The 13495-nt window shown below is 41.8% G+C and overlaps 1 protein-coding gene across 16 annotated transcripts in view; it reads right to left on the reverse strand.

The window, feature by feature from the left end:
• The window catches only part of CELF4 (CUGBP Elav-like family member 4), a 715408-nt gene that overhangs the window by 75481 nt on the left and 626432 nt on the right, over positions 1-13495 (reverse strand). For all 16 annotated transcript variants that reach the window (XR_005704398.2, XM_040089937.2, XM_058424046.1 and 13 more), the window contains exons 7-8: positions 8674-8821; positions 3900-4049 (exon numbers count right to left, since the gene is read on the reverse strand). Coding sequence is in view for 15 of the 16 variants with exons in the window: in XM_040089937.2 (XP_039945871.1) it covers positions 3900-4049; positions 8674-8821 (298 nt within the window). In the remaining variant the exon portion in view is untranslated. The remainder of the gene's footprint in view (positions 1-3899; positions 4050-8673; positions 8822-13495) is intronic.

The raw sequence follows: 13495 nt of genomic DNA on the forward strand, positions 1-13495 counted from the left end.
TGACAGCCAATCCCTTCTCTCTTTTGCTTGTTACCCTTTGGTCTCACTATTTTCTCATCTCTCCCTCCCCTTCTCTTATCAAAAAAGCTTTATCTTCGGAGTGAGAATTTTGTCTAGGCCCTCACAAAGCAATTCAACAGGGCAGGACCTGTTAGCAGAGAGCAGAATTCTGATGATGTGAGACACAGCAGAAGCCAGTGCAGATGGTGTCTACTGTTACTGTACATCACACACGGTTACAAGAGAGGCTCTGGGCTCTGTGTGGCTAAGAAGCTTTGGCAGAAGAGTGCAATCTCTGCTACTGTGACTAATGTGGAAATGGCAAACACTCTTATGCTGCTGCAAAGTGACTCACAAGATCATGGCACAACAGATTATGCTCTTTGTCCCCACTATATGTTGTGACACATTGCCACATTCAATAGCTCTGCAAACTGAAAGATTAAAGGGCAGGAATTAATACACAAAAAGGTCAAATCTCCAAAGGGGCACAGACTAATGGAAGGGGAAGTACTTACTGCCTTGTTATTCACTCTGTGGCAGAAAGTGCACTGAGGCATTATGGACTGTCTGATCTTGGAGAAGGTGAGACCCTGGCTTTCAAAGGTTATGACTGCAAGGAATGGTTTTCTAGTGCCACTGCATGGATCCATAGCCTGACCAGATTAACACAGAAAGCTAGTTCCTGCAGGGACAGGTGCTGTGATCAAAGCCCTGGCAAGTAGGAATGTTCAAATTATTCTGATTTTGCCACAAAGCCATGGATTGTTTGGTAATGTGACTGAAAGTACATCCCTTCTCCAGTCAGAAGGAATCTTGGAAAAAGAGAACGGGGAAGACAGAAGAAACAATAGTGAAATCACAGGCAAAATGTAATTACGTGATATAGACTTATTTTTATAAAGACTGTGGTATTTTGGAGTCCTTTTCATGCAGCATCAAAAATAATATGGCTGGTCAGAAAGGTGAATGTGTAGACAAACTGCACAATTAATGGAATTTATTAGGGTCTGAATGATATAGATGTCATGCCTCTAGAGATGTTCATTGTCCTGTTTTGCTATTTTCAGGCAACAAAACATTCTGCTACAGGCTGTAATGGTGTGAACCCAAACTTGAAGGTCTTTTTTTTGTGGAATATGAAGACTATCTGAAAGCAATATTTAGGATTTAAACAATATATGGCAAGTCATAATCATAGCAAGACTATGATTATGTACATAATACAGCAGCAGTCTTAGCCAGTTTCTGAATGAGAGATACACCATAAAAGAAAGTTGTTTGGAAGATGCTGGCTTTGGATGGGGATTGTCATGATCTCCCTTCTCTATAGTGCTATTGCAATTGCCTGCTCAGCTGTAATATTTTATTTCTATCCTTGCATTTAGAGACAGAGCCATCCAGAACTACAGGGCAGTAAGAGATGCAATAGAGGAGAGTGAGAAAAATCCCATAATAATGGAACAAGCTGCCCAGTGATGAAAATTTCTTTCTAACCCCAAGCAATTAGTGGCTGGCTTATATTATAAAACATGAAGTTTTGTGTCCTATCTACATTTTTATCCAGTCTAATATGGCTGCGGATGTTCTCATTATCCATATAAATGTCTAATCCTTTTATTTTTTATGCTGCTAAGCTCCAGGACTGAATAAAGCCTGTGGCAAGGAGGAGAGGTTTGGAGAGTGCATAAATGCTTATGAGAAGGAACACAATTAGATGGACGAAATGCATGATGTAAGCTATGTGGACTTGCTCTTGGCGTTTCAGGGACAGACAAAAGCATAATGAGAGGTGGGTGTTTGACCTGCTGCTGTTCCATTTACACCTCTAGTATGACTTAAGGTGTCATCACATTATAAGGAAGCTGAGCAATGAGAAAGACAAATATATTGCTGAAGTTACCCTGAGATAAATCCAAATTTTACACAGCTCAGACTCTTTGGATGTCAGCTTTACCGGCAGAAGGGTGTCTGTCTGCCTGCAGTGAAGAGGAGCAGGATGACTGTCACCTTTCAGTGTGTCAGCCTGTTGGTGTTTGTGCAGGGATTTACTACGAATTGCTGCCTGTGCAACTCTCTCCGAAACTCAGAGAGATTAAGATTAAGAATCAGATTAAGAATCAGATTAAGACATTGACTTCTATATAACCATGGATGAAACACCTGAGGTATTCTTTAATTATGGGGATAATTGGGGATTGTAACAAAAGCTCAAGCCGTTAAGATTCGCCTAGAAAGAACATATTTTCTCTGATACTCACAGTAATGGATCATCAAAACTGGCTAAAAGGATCTAAATAAACCAGAATAAAAGGACAGACATACATAGAAATGGATGAATAAACAGAGAAATGATTGACTGGCAAACAGGCAAACTGAAATAAATGGACAGAAGAACAGATGGCCATGTTTATATAACCTTAAAAACAGAATGCTTTTTCAGTGTTGTGATTGAACCCACTGAGCATACTAAAAACTCTCTGCAGTCTTCTGATGACTCCAAAATCTTCTGAGTCCTTAAACTGCTACAACACATATATACATGTCTAATTTTGTGTACAGTAAGTCCCTTGATTTTAATTCTGCTTAGAGCTGAGCTCAGACTCCATGTTTGCAAAGTGTTTGTTGGGAGGGAGATAATTATTTGTCAATACCTAGGTAAGATCTTGATATTTCTATATTATAAGCTTTTTTTTCCTTGTAGCTCAAAAAGTCCCCTATGATGCTGAATCTTCTGCATTTTCAGGCCTGGTTAAGATTGAAAGAATTATTTTTTCTTACAGTTTTTTTGGGCTTTTTTGGCTGGAACATTGAACTCAGTATTTGATTTCCTAACAGACTAGATCAATCTGTCAGTTCCCCAGGGTAAAGTACGCCTTTGCCAGCTGGTGATTAGGATCAATTAGTAACATTTACTAAGATTTTTATTGCTATGATTGTTACCATTAGTATGTGTATAGGAATGGTAAAAAATGTCTTCTTAGAGGAAGTGTATTTGAGGAAAGAGCTATCTCAAATCTCAAGGATACTGAAAAAATTTATGTGTACATTAAGGAATGGTAAACTCTTGAGTTCTTGTTAATTGCAGATCTAGACTGTGTGTATATTTGTAAATACAGGTGTAGGGGCAGGTATGCATCCTTTAACCTCCTTCATTCATCTCTGATTGCCAGTGCTTGCAAAATCACTTTAGTGCTAACATCTTCAAGCTAGGCACAGTGTGAATTCCAGCAGCAGTTCTCCTGCAGTGTGCCACCAAAGGGTGACCCTGAGCCAACTCAGAGGCCTTATTAATGCAGATTCACTCTCCAGGCCTGGTAAGGCAGCAGGATTTATGTGCAGTGAGCATTGTGGGGATCAACACCTGCTCCCTGCACACAGGATGCCACTTGGGTCAGTGGACATGGGGACCCTTTGGATCATTCTCCCAGAGCAATTTGGCTGCAGGGGAATTCCAGCAGGAGATACCAATGCTGGGTCCAAAAAGGCTTAGGACATCTCCTTCAAGACTGACCAGAAGCAAGACCCGTGGCAGTACTGCGAGGGGATCTGCCAGCATGAGCTGCTCAGGAGTCAGGTCAATTTTCAGCTGAAGGAAAACATGCTGGTTGTCCTGACTGTATTCACCAGACATGCTATCCAGCAGGTGAGCACTCAAATGGTCAGTACACAGTTTTTCCACCTCCAACATGCCCTTGATGTTTATCATCCAGATTGAACCGTTTAACACTGTAGCTGCGTAAGACACAATACACCAATGCTATAATGAGCCCTGGAATTGTGGGGTATAACCCTTCTGAGCCTATGACAGAGGCTTTTGTTGGGCAAAGCCTGTGGGTGTGGACAGTATCACTAGAACTGAGGCAACAGGTTGTGGGCACAGGCTTGGTCTGGCTTACCTGGATAAGGATGAATGCCATTAGCAAACACAGCTTCAGCGGCTGGCTGCCCATTAGCCTGCGGCGGGAGGCCCGTGAAACCATTCACCCCAATTGGAGATGGGATGCTAGGCACAGCTGGTGCAGTTATGCCAGGAGGCGTGCTTCCACCTGTAAATGGGGAGGACACAAGGGCTGGTGAGTACTGGAAACCACAACTTCATGAAGAAAACTGCTGATGTGACAGCTGTGACCACCACCTGCAAAGCTCTTCAGCAAATAAATGGACTGCTTGCAATTGCCCTCCTGTTCAGAAGGCACTCAAGAAAAGCTTGAAAAACCTCCAAAAACTCTCAGCCCCAGCTTTCTAGAGCAGTTCCTATCAGATTCCCCTTGCATCTCAGTGGGTGTACTGATTTCCAGGACTGTTCTGTGTGCACTTACTCATGAATACACCTTTCATGTGCAAACTCATTCTGAACTTTCTCAGCGCTAGAGATCCTTAAAAGACTTGTCAAGTTTATTTGTAGCCTAAAGGTAGCCGGCGATACATTTTTTAATGTCACTGTTTGGCCCAAACTTGAATTTACACTGTTTAACATATACCTCTGAATGAACAGGGGCAAAATTTAGACTAAATTTGTTCCTTTAATGGAATCTTATTCTTTCCTTCTTCCCAGATGCATGCTGTGAGGGACTGTAATGCTGCTATTTTAGAAGAACAAATTCATCTTTATGTTCTGAGTGGGATCTTGTCACTCACTGGTAGAGAATTCTTAAACTTCTGGGGAGAGAATTAAATCTGTCTGCTACCTCACTGTCTTCCTCCTATGTATGTGTAAAATGACTGGACAGTCTGTTCTTCTTGCAACATGTTCAGGATTATTTCAGGGACCAAAAATGTGTTTTCAATGAGTCTGAAATAATAGTTTTCTCTTGCTAGGTGTGTGTGGGAAGTTAAACTCTTTAATCTTCAACAATATCTTTCTGTGTCAGGGTATACTACTGATTGAAAGCACCATTTTTGCAGTAACCTCTCTTTTAAACCAATTGCAGATATATTCTTCACTATTGCAGCGTTTCATGGTGGGTTAGTCCAATAACACACTTCAACAACTGCTTAAATCTGTGTTGGTGCTTTAAGAAAGCCTCTGTGAGTGCATGAGATGTTTTAATACGTTCAGATTTGAGTAGCAAAAAAACAAACAAACAAACAAAAAAACCCCCAGTACTTCAGCTCATTTCTTATACCCTGAGCAGACAAGCTGCTGCTTCCCCTTTTCTTATTTAAATGGAGTTGGCCTTTAAAAATGTCCTCTGTGGGGGTACAGGGAACCAGCAGTGGCAACTGAAGTCCAAAGGCAATGCTCTCAGCATATGCCATCAGCTTCCAAATCACAAAGGCTACTTAAAATTTCAGTTGTTTTCTGGATCCCTCCTTTATTTGCATAGAAAATATAAATAATTTTTATTTTTCTTAAATTGCAACAAGGGATTTGCGCTTGCTATTTTGTGCATGTCTAAGGAAGTTTAGGCATATTTATTGGAATTCTTTAATTTTCTTTTTATAAAGAACCCCCTTGGAGAGGTCAGATCTGTAGCTGGAGTAAAGCTGGGATAATGCCACCGTGGAAAACAAATGGTGGTGATGCATGCCATTTGTGGATTTCATCCCTCGTTTGAGATCTCTTGCTGTAGCTACACCAGATGCAGATTTACAACATGGAGAGAAAGAGGGAGGGAGGAACAGAGAGGAGCAGGAAGGAAGATAGCCTAAATAAAATTTCATTTCTATCCCCTCGCTGCAGGTAACAGAGTAGCAGACCCACTGCCAGACCCACTTTTCACCCAGATTGTAGCAGTGATGGGAGAAATGTGAAACCTGAACCAAACTCTCAGAAATGTCAAATTAATTGCCTCACAGTTATGGGCTGTTGTGTGAAAGAAATCTGACTCTTGATGGAAGACTGTTAAAATGACAGCAAACAGCCTTAAAATTTTCTTGGTCTGAATTACCCACAGGGAGTGCTTGTTGCACTCCATTGACTCCAGTTCAAATGAGATGTGTAAGCTTTGTATGGTTACAGCCAGGTGAGATGGATACTGTCTCTCATCTGCTAGATTTGCCTGGATCCAAAACTCTGAGCCCCGATGTCCCATGGGAATGAATGAAATTATGGTCATATTCCCAGGAATCCACTCTCTTAGAGGTGGGACACAGAGGAAACCAGTTCTGTTAGGGGGGCTGAAGATACCAGCACACTCCACTGAGCCAATATCTCCAAAGCCTCTAGGACATCTGGGTTACCTTTTTTTTTTTTTTTTTTTAAGCACAATTTTCCTTTTGCTTCAGGAAGATCAAAACACTTTTTTTTTTTTTTTTTTTTTTTTTTTTTTTTTTTTTTTCCCCAGAGAACTTTGAAATATTTCATTTTCCTTCCAAGGCAGAACAAAGACATACTTCAATGACTAGAAATCCTGCTATGAAGCAGAATGATCAGTTTCCATTTGGCTTTCTGAATGCTAACAAAAGCCAGCAGGAGGATTAATGTTAGGCTTCAGATATCTCCTGGCTACTCAAAAATCGCTGCTAATGTTGTAGGCTTTCTTGCTCAGACATTATGTGAAACATTTTCTGTGCATCTTATCACATGCTTTATGAGTGTTTTAGTAATACAAGGAGTGATTTCAAAGTCTAAACATTTCTCCAAAGGAATAATTGTCAATGGACGTTTCCACAAGCCACCATGGAGGTTTTTCATGAAAGAAGCTACTCATTCAAGATAAATCTGCAATAATGCCAAAGTGAATAGGCTCTGTGATTGAAAAAATGCCATTAGGAGAGTGCAAAATCAGCTGCCATGAAAGACATCAAGTGATCATCTAAACCAGCATTTTATTTTCAATAATGACCAGTCATGGGTGATCCAGAAAGCATGTAAAAAACATGAGTTTCCTCTCCTGTATTCTGACAGTGAGAGTTTAACAGTCCCCTCATCCCTTCAAACACTGTAGTAGGCTGCCCAGGGAAATGGTGAAATTGCCACCCCTGGATGTATCTAAAAGACATATTGATGTGGTGTTGGAGGACATGGTTTAGCAGTGGGCTTGGCAGTCCTGGGTTAATGGTCAACCTTGATGTTCTTAAAGATCCTTTACAACCTAAATTTCATGATTCTGTGACTCTGAAAGGCACTGGTCATAGCAGAGGCGGAAATGATTACACCAAAAAAGAGCTGGGATGTTTTTCATGTGCTGGAGATCCTGTCAGGCACAGAATTTGGCAGCTGTACAGGTGTTTTCACGCCCATGACACAGAATGCACTCATTTTTAAGAATATACTTATGTATATTCAAAAGAGCTTGTGTTCTTTTGTGGTGTGTCCATTGCAAACCACTGTCTGGATTCAGCTTTCCAGGCCCTGACTGTATTTGAATTCCAGGCAGTCTTTGTTTGATGTTCTCTCTGCTCCCACCAACACAAAACAAATCTAGCTAATGCAAACATGATAATCTTGCCAGCAGTGGGTTTAGAGGGTACACATATAATTAAGCTACTTTTTTATTTGGATTTGCAGTAGCTCCATCAACTTTTTGTTTATACATTTATCATTGTGTAAACATATATTTTGAAATGTGCAGTACAAGATTTTTGAGACAAGTGCTTTTTGTTGGGCGTCCATAAAACCGGGTGGAATGGGATCTATCTTTCTTACTGTCCCTTCTCTCCCTAGTCCCCCATGATATTCTACTACAAATGGTCCTTTCAAGATGTACCTTTCAGTCCCCTGCCTCTCTACCAGACTCTAGTATACCACAAAACTTCCCAAATCCTCACTTCTTCTAAGGTTTGGCCCCACTTTTCCTGTTTCCCTGCTGTTAGGCCCCATGTCAGTCCAGGCTTACCAGGGCTGATGATTCTTTGTTCTGTTCGTGCCCAAACGGTAATCTTGTTCTTCATGCCCCAAGAAGGACAGTCCTGCTCCTGCCTCAGCTTATTTCTCTGCCTGCTGAACCATACACTGCTGTTCCTAGAATGGGCTCTTTACAGCCTAATCAGATCCTGGGAGCCCTTCACTGGCTACCTGTCTATGCTCCTGCAGCCAGAAACACCCTCATTAAACACCCTCATTACAGGTAGCACCAGTTGTCTTCCTTGACTACCTTATGTCCTATTTCACAACACGGGGAAAAGGCTTATGTGTCCCAAAGGTAAAATTCACCTTGTTAATGATATTGCATCTCACCACAACCCTTTTTTGCTAGTCTTTCGGACAGCAAAGACTGTGATAGCACCAGCACTGATCCCTTGGACACAAATATGCACCAATAAACCACATAGGCCACTATGGGATATTTTGTGATGTTTAGAGGGTTCTCAGAGCTAAAGAGAAGTTGTGTATGGGATTAGACTGAGAAATGTCATAGAAGCACAGAATAGTTAAGGCTCTAAAAGACCTCTAAGGTCATTGAGTCCAACCATTAGCCCAGCAGTGCCAAGCCTGCCACTAAGCCGTGTCCCTAAATTCAACAACTACATGCCTTTTAAATAACTCCGGGGGTGGATGTTCAATGTTACAATGTTTGACAACCCTTTTGGGAAAGAAACTTTTTCTAATATCCAATCCAAACCTCCGCTGGTGCCACTTGAGACCTTTTCCTCTGGTCCTTTCACTTGATACCTGGAAGGAGAGACTGATCATCCCCTGGATAGAGTTAACAATCCTTGCCAGGTGTCCTGTAGGATGTGGTCAGATTTCCCTGCCCTCTGCCCTCTCCAGCCCACTGCCCTTACCTGAGGTTGGAGTCATGGGGGCGGCTGCCAGGCCATTCATGTTCAGAGCCGCCATCTGCTGCATCTGGGCGGCGGCAAAGGCTGCCATGGGGTTCAGGTATCCGCCCTGCGCCACTGACGCCATTATCGCCGCTTGCTGCTGCATCAGCTGGAACAAAGAGAGCAAGGAAAAAATATCACGCGGTCACTGGAGGGACAGCCTGTGTCACTGGCACCAGGAGGGCACCTGGTGGGGGGGGATGCATCCCAAGGTTTTGGGGTGTCAGCACACCACCCCTGTGGTACTCCCCCAGGATTGGTCCTTCTCATTATAAGGGCTGGAAGCAAAGAGCACCTTTGCAACTTGGGGTCTTTACGGTCTCCACCCCACCATGTGTTCCCTGTGTGGAGGTCTCCTGTGACCTGGACTAGGCCCACCAACTCCTTGGTACTTCTCTAGTCAGAAAGGCAGAGAAAATTCTTTGTACAGACAAAATACAATATATTTGAGCTGAGTGGTTTTGTGGCTTACATTGCTTGAATCAAAATTCTGTGAAAACCTGGAGGTTACTGATGGGAGACCAGGGTATGTAGGAAAAGGGGATTCTTTCTCCAAAGGAGAAATTTTGACTAGTTCTCTAGAGGTAACCTGATTTATTGCCACAAGTGACAAAAATCACTTTTTCTGGTGCTGCTAGCTACTGAGCAAAACCATGACCAAAACTTCTAATCAAATCATAGCACCTATTTTGAACACTATCAGAGGCCCCCCAGAAGTGCTGTACAAGAGAAGGGAGCTCTCCTGTTTTAGCAAGATTGATATTGTCTAATGAGAAAACCCCTTCCCTCTGGTTTTGATCTGGGTTGACTTTCTCAATTAATTTATTTCTAGAGGGTGGTCAAAATGCTTCTTCTTTCAGGGCATCTACTAAAATCAGAAATAAGGAACACAGGCTGCATTTTTAGGCATTTGGGGCTAAAAATTTTGGAGCAGAAGGCTGTTGAATGTTTATAAATCCTGGAAATGCTTCTTTGATTAAAACAAGACTTTGTTAACATTATGTTACAGTCAGAACCTAGCACACAGCTGGTGCAGTTCATATGTACAGTATGGCTGCAGAGAGATTTTAAAATTGTCCTGGTGTAAAGGATAAGACAGTTTGGTTGAAGCTCCTTCTTGCCTTCTTCCCTGGTGCTGTACAAAGAGACAGGCAGGGTGGGTATGTCTGAGCATCCAGCCCTCAGTAGTGACAAGGGCTAGGTGCTTAGAGAATATGTGGGGGAAAGAAGAAGTGCAGAAAGTTTGGGAAACCTTGTTCTGTACATTCCCCAGCCTCTGGTAATGTGTGACTTGATGATAATAGTGGAAAAGAGAAATGTTTTTCTGTGGTGATTTTAGAAGTGAGTCATGTCTTTGCTGCCTTGAAAATTGGAGTAACTCTGTTTCACTGCTCTCTATGATTTCACTCTCTCTCCCATCAGGAAATCACCTCTGATGGTGTTCTTTAAGCACATGGGACATACTTCTCAGAATTAAACAGACATCAGAAGTTGTGGCAAGGAACAGACTGTTCCCTTCTGTTTGCTTTAATATTGAAGTATCAGCTAAATTAACTGTTCTTAACACATATACACTAAAGCATACTCTTGAAATCACCGCACTCATTCAAATACTGAAACTTTCCCTGCCACCATCCATAAACAGTCCAAAGTAAGGGGTGTTCTGACAACAATCTGCTGAGTAACCATGCACAAGTTATGGAAATTTGCCTTGATTTCTCCAGCAATAAAATGTAGCACAGGATACCTGACTCCACACATTGTCAGATCTACGGGTGAAATGTGTTGTACTGGATTTGAGTATTATTTTTTGAAGCCTAATGCAGATTGGTGGCAAAGGGGTGGCTTTCCCTTTGATGGTTAATTACTCTTTTATATTTTACCCTGCATAAGGCACTTTCACATTTTAGTGATATTTTGCTCATTGCAATTACTGATGGATTGATTAGACAACCTTTTGCATTATACACTATGTTGATTCTCCTTTAAAGAGTACATTTGTTCCTGGGCATCATTTGAGTTTGTTCCCCAGAGGAGATACTGAGCAGACAATATAAGAATTTATGCTAAGGAAGTGAAAGAGGAAGGGGAATCCTTCCATCTTTAACACTGGATTGACTACAACACTGGGTATGCTGACTTGCATCTCATTTTTTGTTCTAGGTATTTTTATTTTATTTATTTATGGGTATTATTTATTTTGGGTGATGCATAAAGACTTTTTTTTTGTTTTTAAAATATATTTTTCATGTATTTGTAGCTTTATAAATTTTTAATATGTAGTTTTATAGGGTCCAGTACCTTCTTACTCCTTTCCACACTTTGATGCCATAAAAATGAGGTCCTAACCTGTGATCTGGGAAACTAGATTAGGTGCTTCTGCTACGGAGGTGTTCCTGCAAAGAACAGTCACTCAACATCTATTATAGTCAGTGTTCGGTGGGTGTACTTTCCAAGATGTCCTAGAGACCAAGGAACCCATCTGGCACGCTGAAATGAGGCCTTCACATGGTGACCCAGAGGACACAGACCTCTCTGCAGCCTTCAGACCTAGCCCATACAGTAAAAGTGAGTTTGCCTGCAGCTAGAAGGAGTAGAGCATTCCACACCTGAACAGAGCTGTGTACCCCAGCTGATGGCTTTGCTTCCTTGGCTGGAGAGGTGGCCTCAGCCAAGGCCCAAGGAATGTCTGGGCATTTCAACCCTTGACAAATTTTCTGCCATATTTCTGAGATCACATGTCCCATTCATGCCCATCCCTCTCGGTTTGGAGGTGTGAAGGGGCAAAGGCGAAGGGGGAGGAAGAGGGAGCTCCTACCCAGCCCAGTGGCTGATGATCAGAGCTTGGCTGAGTACAGTGGCACCACTAGGGTGAGAGGACGGGAACCCAGTCACCTTGAAAGCAGCTGACAGCGTAAGACCTACCTCCTTCCCCTGTCCCCAGGGTGGCTCTAGGGAAATTTACAGGAGAACAAGTCCTGTAAGGGTCACCACTCTTCCTTCTAAAACCTCCAAGGCATTCCCAGTGAAAGTCACCCTACTCCTTCCCCAGCTCCCCTCAAGACAAATGTCCCATCCACTCTCCTTTCACTTTGAAAGGGGCCCAGTGTATGGTCCCAGTTAATAGAGCTGTAGAAAGTGAGGCAGTGACCTCACCAGAGGCAAATCAATAGCAGCAGGGCCCCTGGGTATTGTGTACTTTAAAATATGCCATTTGAAATGCAGATTTTCCCTGCCTGGGCTGGGGCTACAGAGCACTAATCAGGAAAGCAGCAGCTCAGACTGATCCAAGGGGACAGAGAGGAGCTTTCCCTTCCCTTAGCTGAAAGGACATACTTCATTTTGCTGCTCCTACTTCCTTTGCATGACCTTTGCCTCAGCATTTAGAGCTTTTTTCCCGTCCATTTAAAAGATTAATTCCTTCTTTCCTTCTATCTTTCCTATTGCTCAAATATTTATCTTCTGAGGAGACCAGGAGGTACTACCAGACTAGTTCCTGCCCTTGGACAGCACTCCCAGAGATAAGAGCCCACAGTCACCACCTCAATGCTTGAAACAGTCATCATCCCAGTGCTTGAAACAGGCATGGGAAAAGCCATCCAAAGCATTGGAAGGAGTGGTAGTGTTGGGTGATCAGTAGAGACACGTGTAAAGGTTTGTCTCACACATCTTTTTCCTATTTAAGTTGCAATGGTACTCAAGGACAGGAAATACTGTCCTTTTCTTACAGGAGGAACAATTGCATGGAGAGATGAAGGAACTTTCTCAGAGCAAAAAAATTCTGCTAGAAATAGGACAAGAGTGCACAGCCTTCCTTTCCCATCCCCCAAAAGAAATGTGAAACTGAAGAAGGGGAAGAGGAGAAAGGGGGATTATTTCTGATGAACTCTTTCTGAAATAGTGTGATCATTGCCCTTCAGTCTTTTTCTGAACAATATGATGACCTTCTCCTTTTTTTCCCGTTCTATTTTCTGTCTTAGTCTCTGAACCACACAGTGTTTTGACTTTTCATATTCTTAATTCAGCAATAATAATAATAATAATAATAATAATAATAATAATAATAATAGTAACAGCATCCCACACTTCCCACCCCTAATGTTTTATACAAAGACTTAGTTAATGAATCCTCATGGTATCCCTGTGATAGAAAGAGGCAAATAAAGTAATCAATCAAACAGTAATACAACTTGTATTTGGTAAAATCATGTAACTGACAAATTCATGTCTGCTATACCTAACTGGCAACTGGGAGTTAAAACTAAAAATATTTTCCAAGCCTTGAAACAGACAGATGATAATTGGTAGAAAAATCAGAACTGTCCTTCATACTTCTTAGGTTTTCCTGGAAATAGAATTTTCTGCTTTGAAAATAAAATTTAATATAATTAGGGTATTGAAACATAAACAAATATGCAACACTTGGATTCATGTGTCTTCGTGTCTTTCTAAAGTCTGACACACAATAGCTTGGGTTCCTGACTTCCTGAGAACTGTGGGAAACCACCCAAAAGGCCTAAAATATTTGTAAGTAGAGCCCAAATATTAGTGTTCATTACTTCTGAATTACCAGGGAGGTGGTGGTCAGAAGTATGGTATTATCCCTGCTACAAAGTATTATGGCCTCAAAATAGCTTCCTCTTCTGAAATGGATCAGTGCAAATAATTTGCATAACAGTTAGTATTTACCAAATATACTGTCCCATTTCGGTAATTTAAATGTAATAACTATTATCCAGAAGGTAGCCTGTAGTCAATAATTTTTCCCTGATTACATAGGGCC

Source organism: Hirundo rustica, chromosome Z (genome assembly GCF_015227805.2).
Source record: "Hirundo rustica isolate bHirRus1 chromosome Z, bHirRus1.pri.v3, whole genome shotgun sequence".
Taxonomy (NCBI): Eukaryota; Metazoa; Chordata; class Aves; order Passeriformes; family Hirundinidae; genus Hirundo; species Hirundo rustica.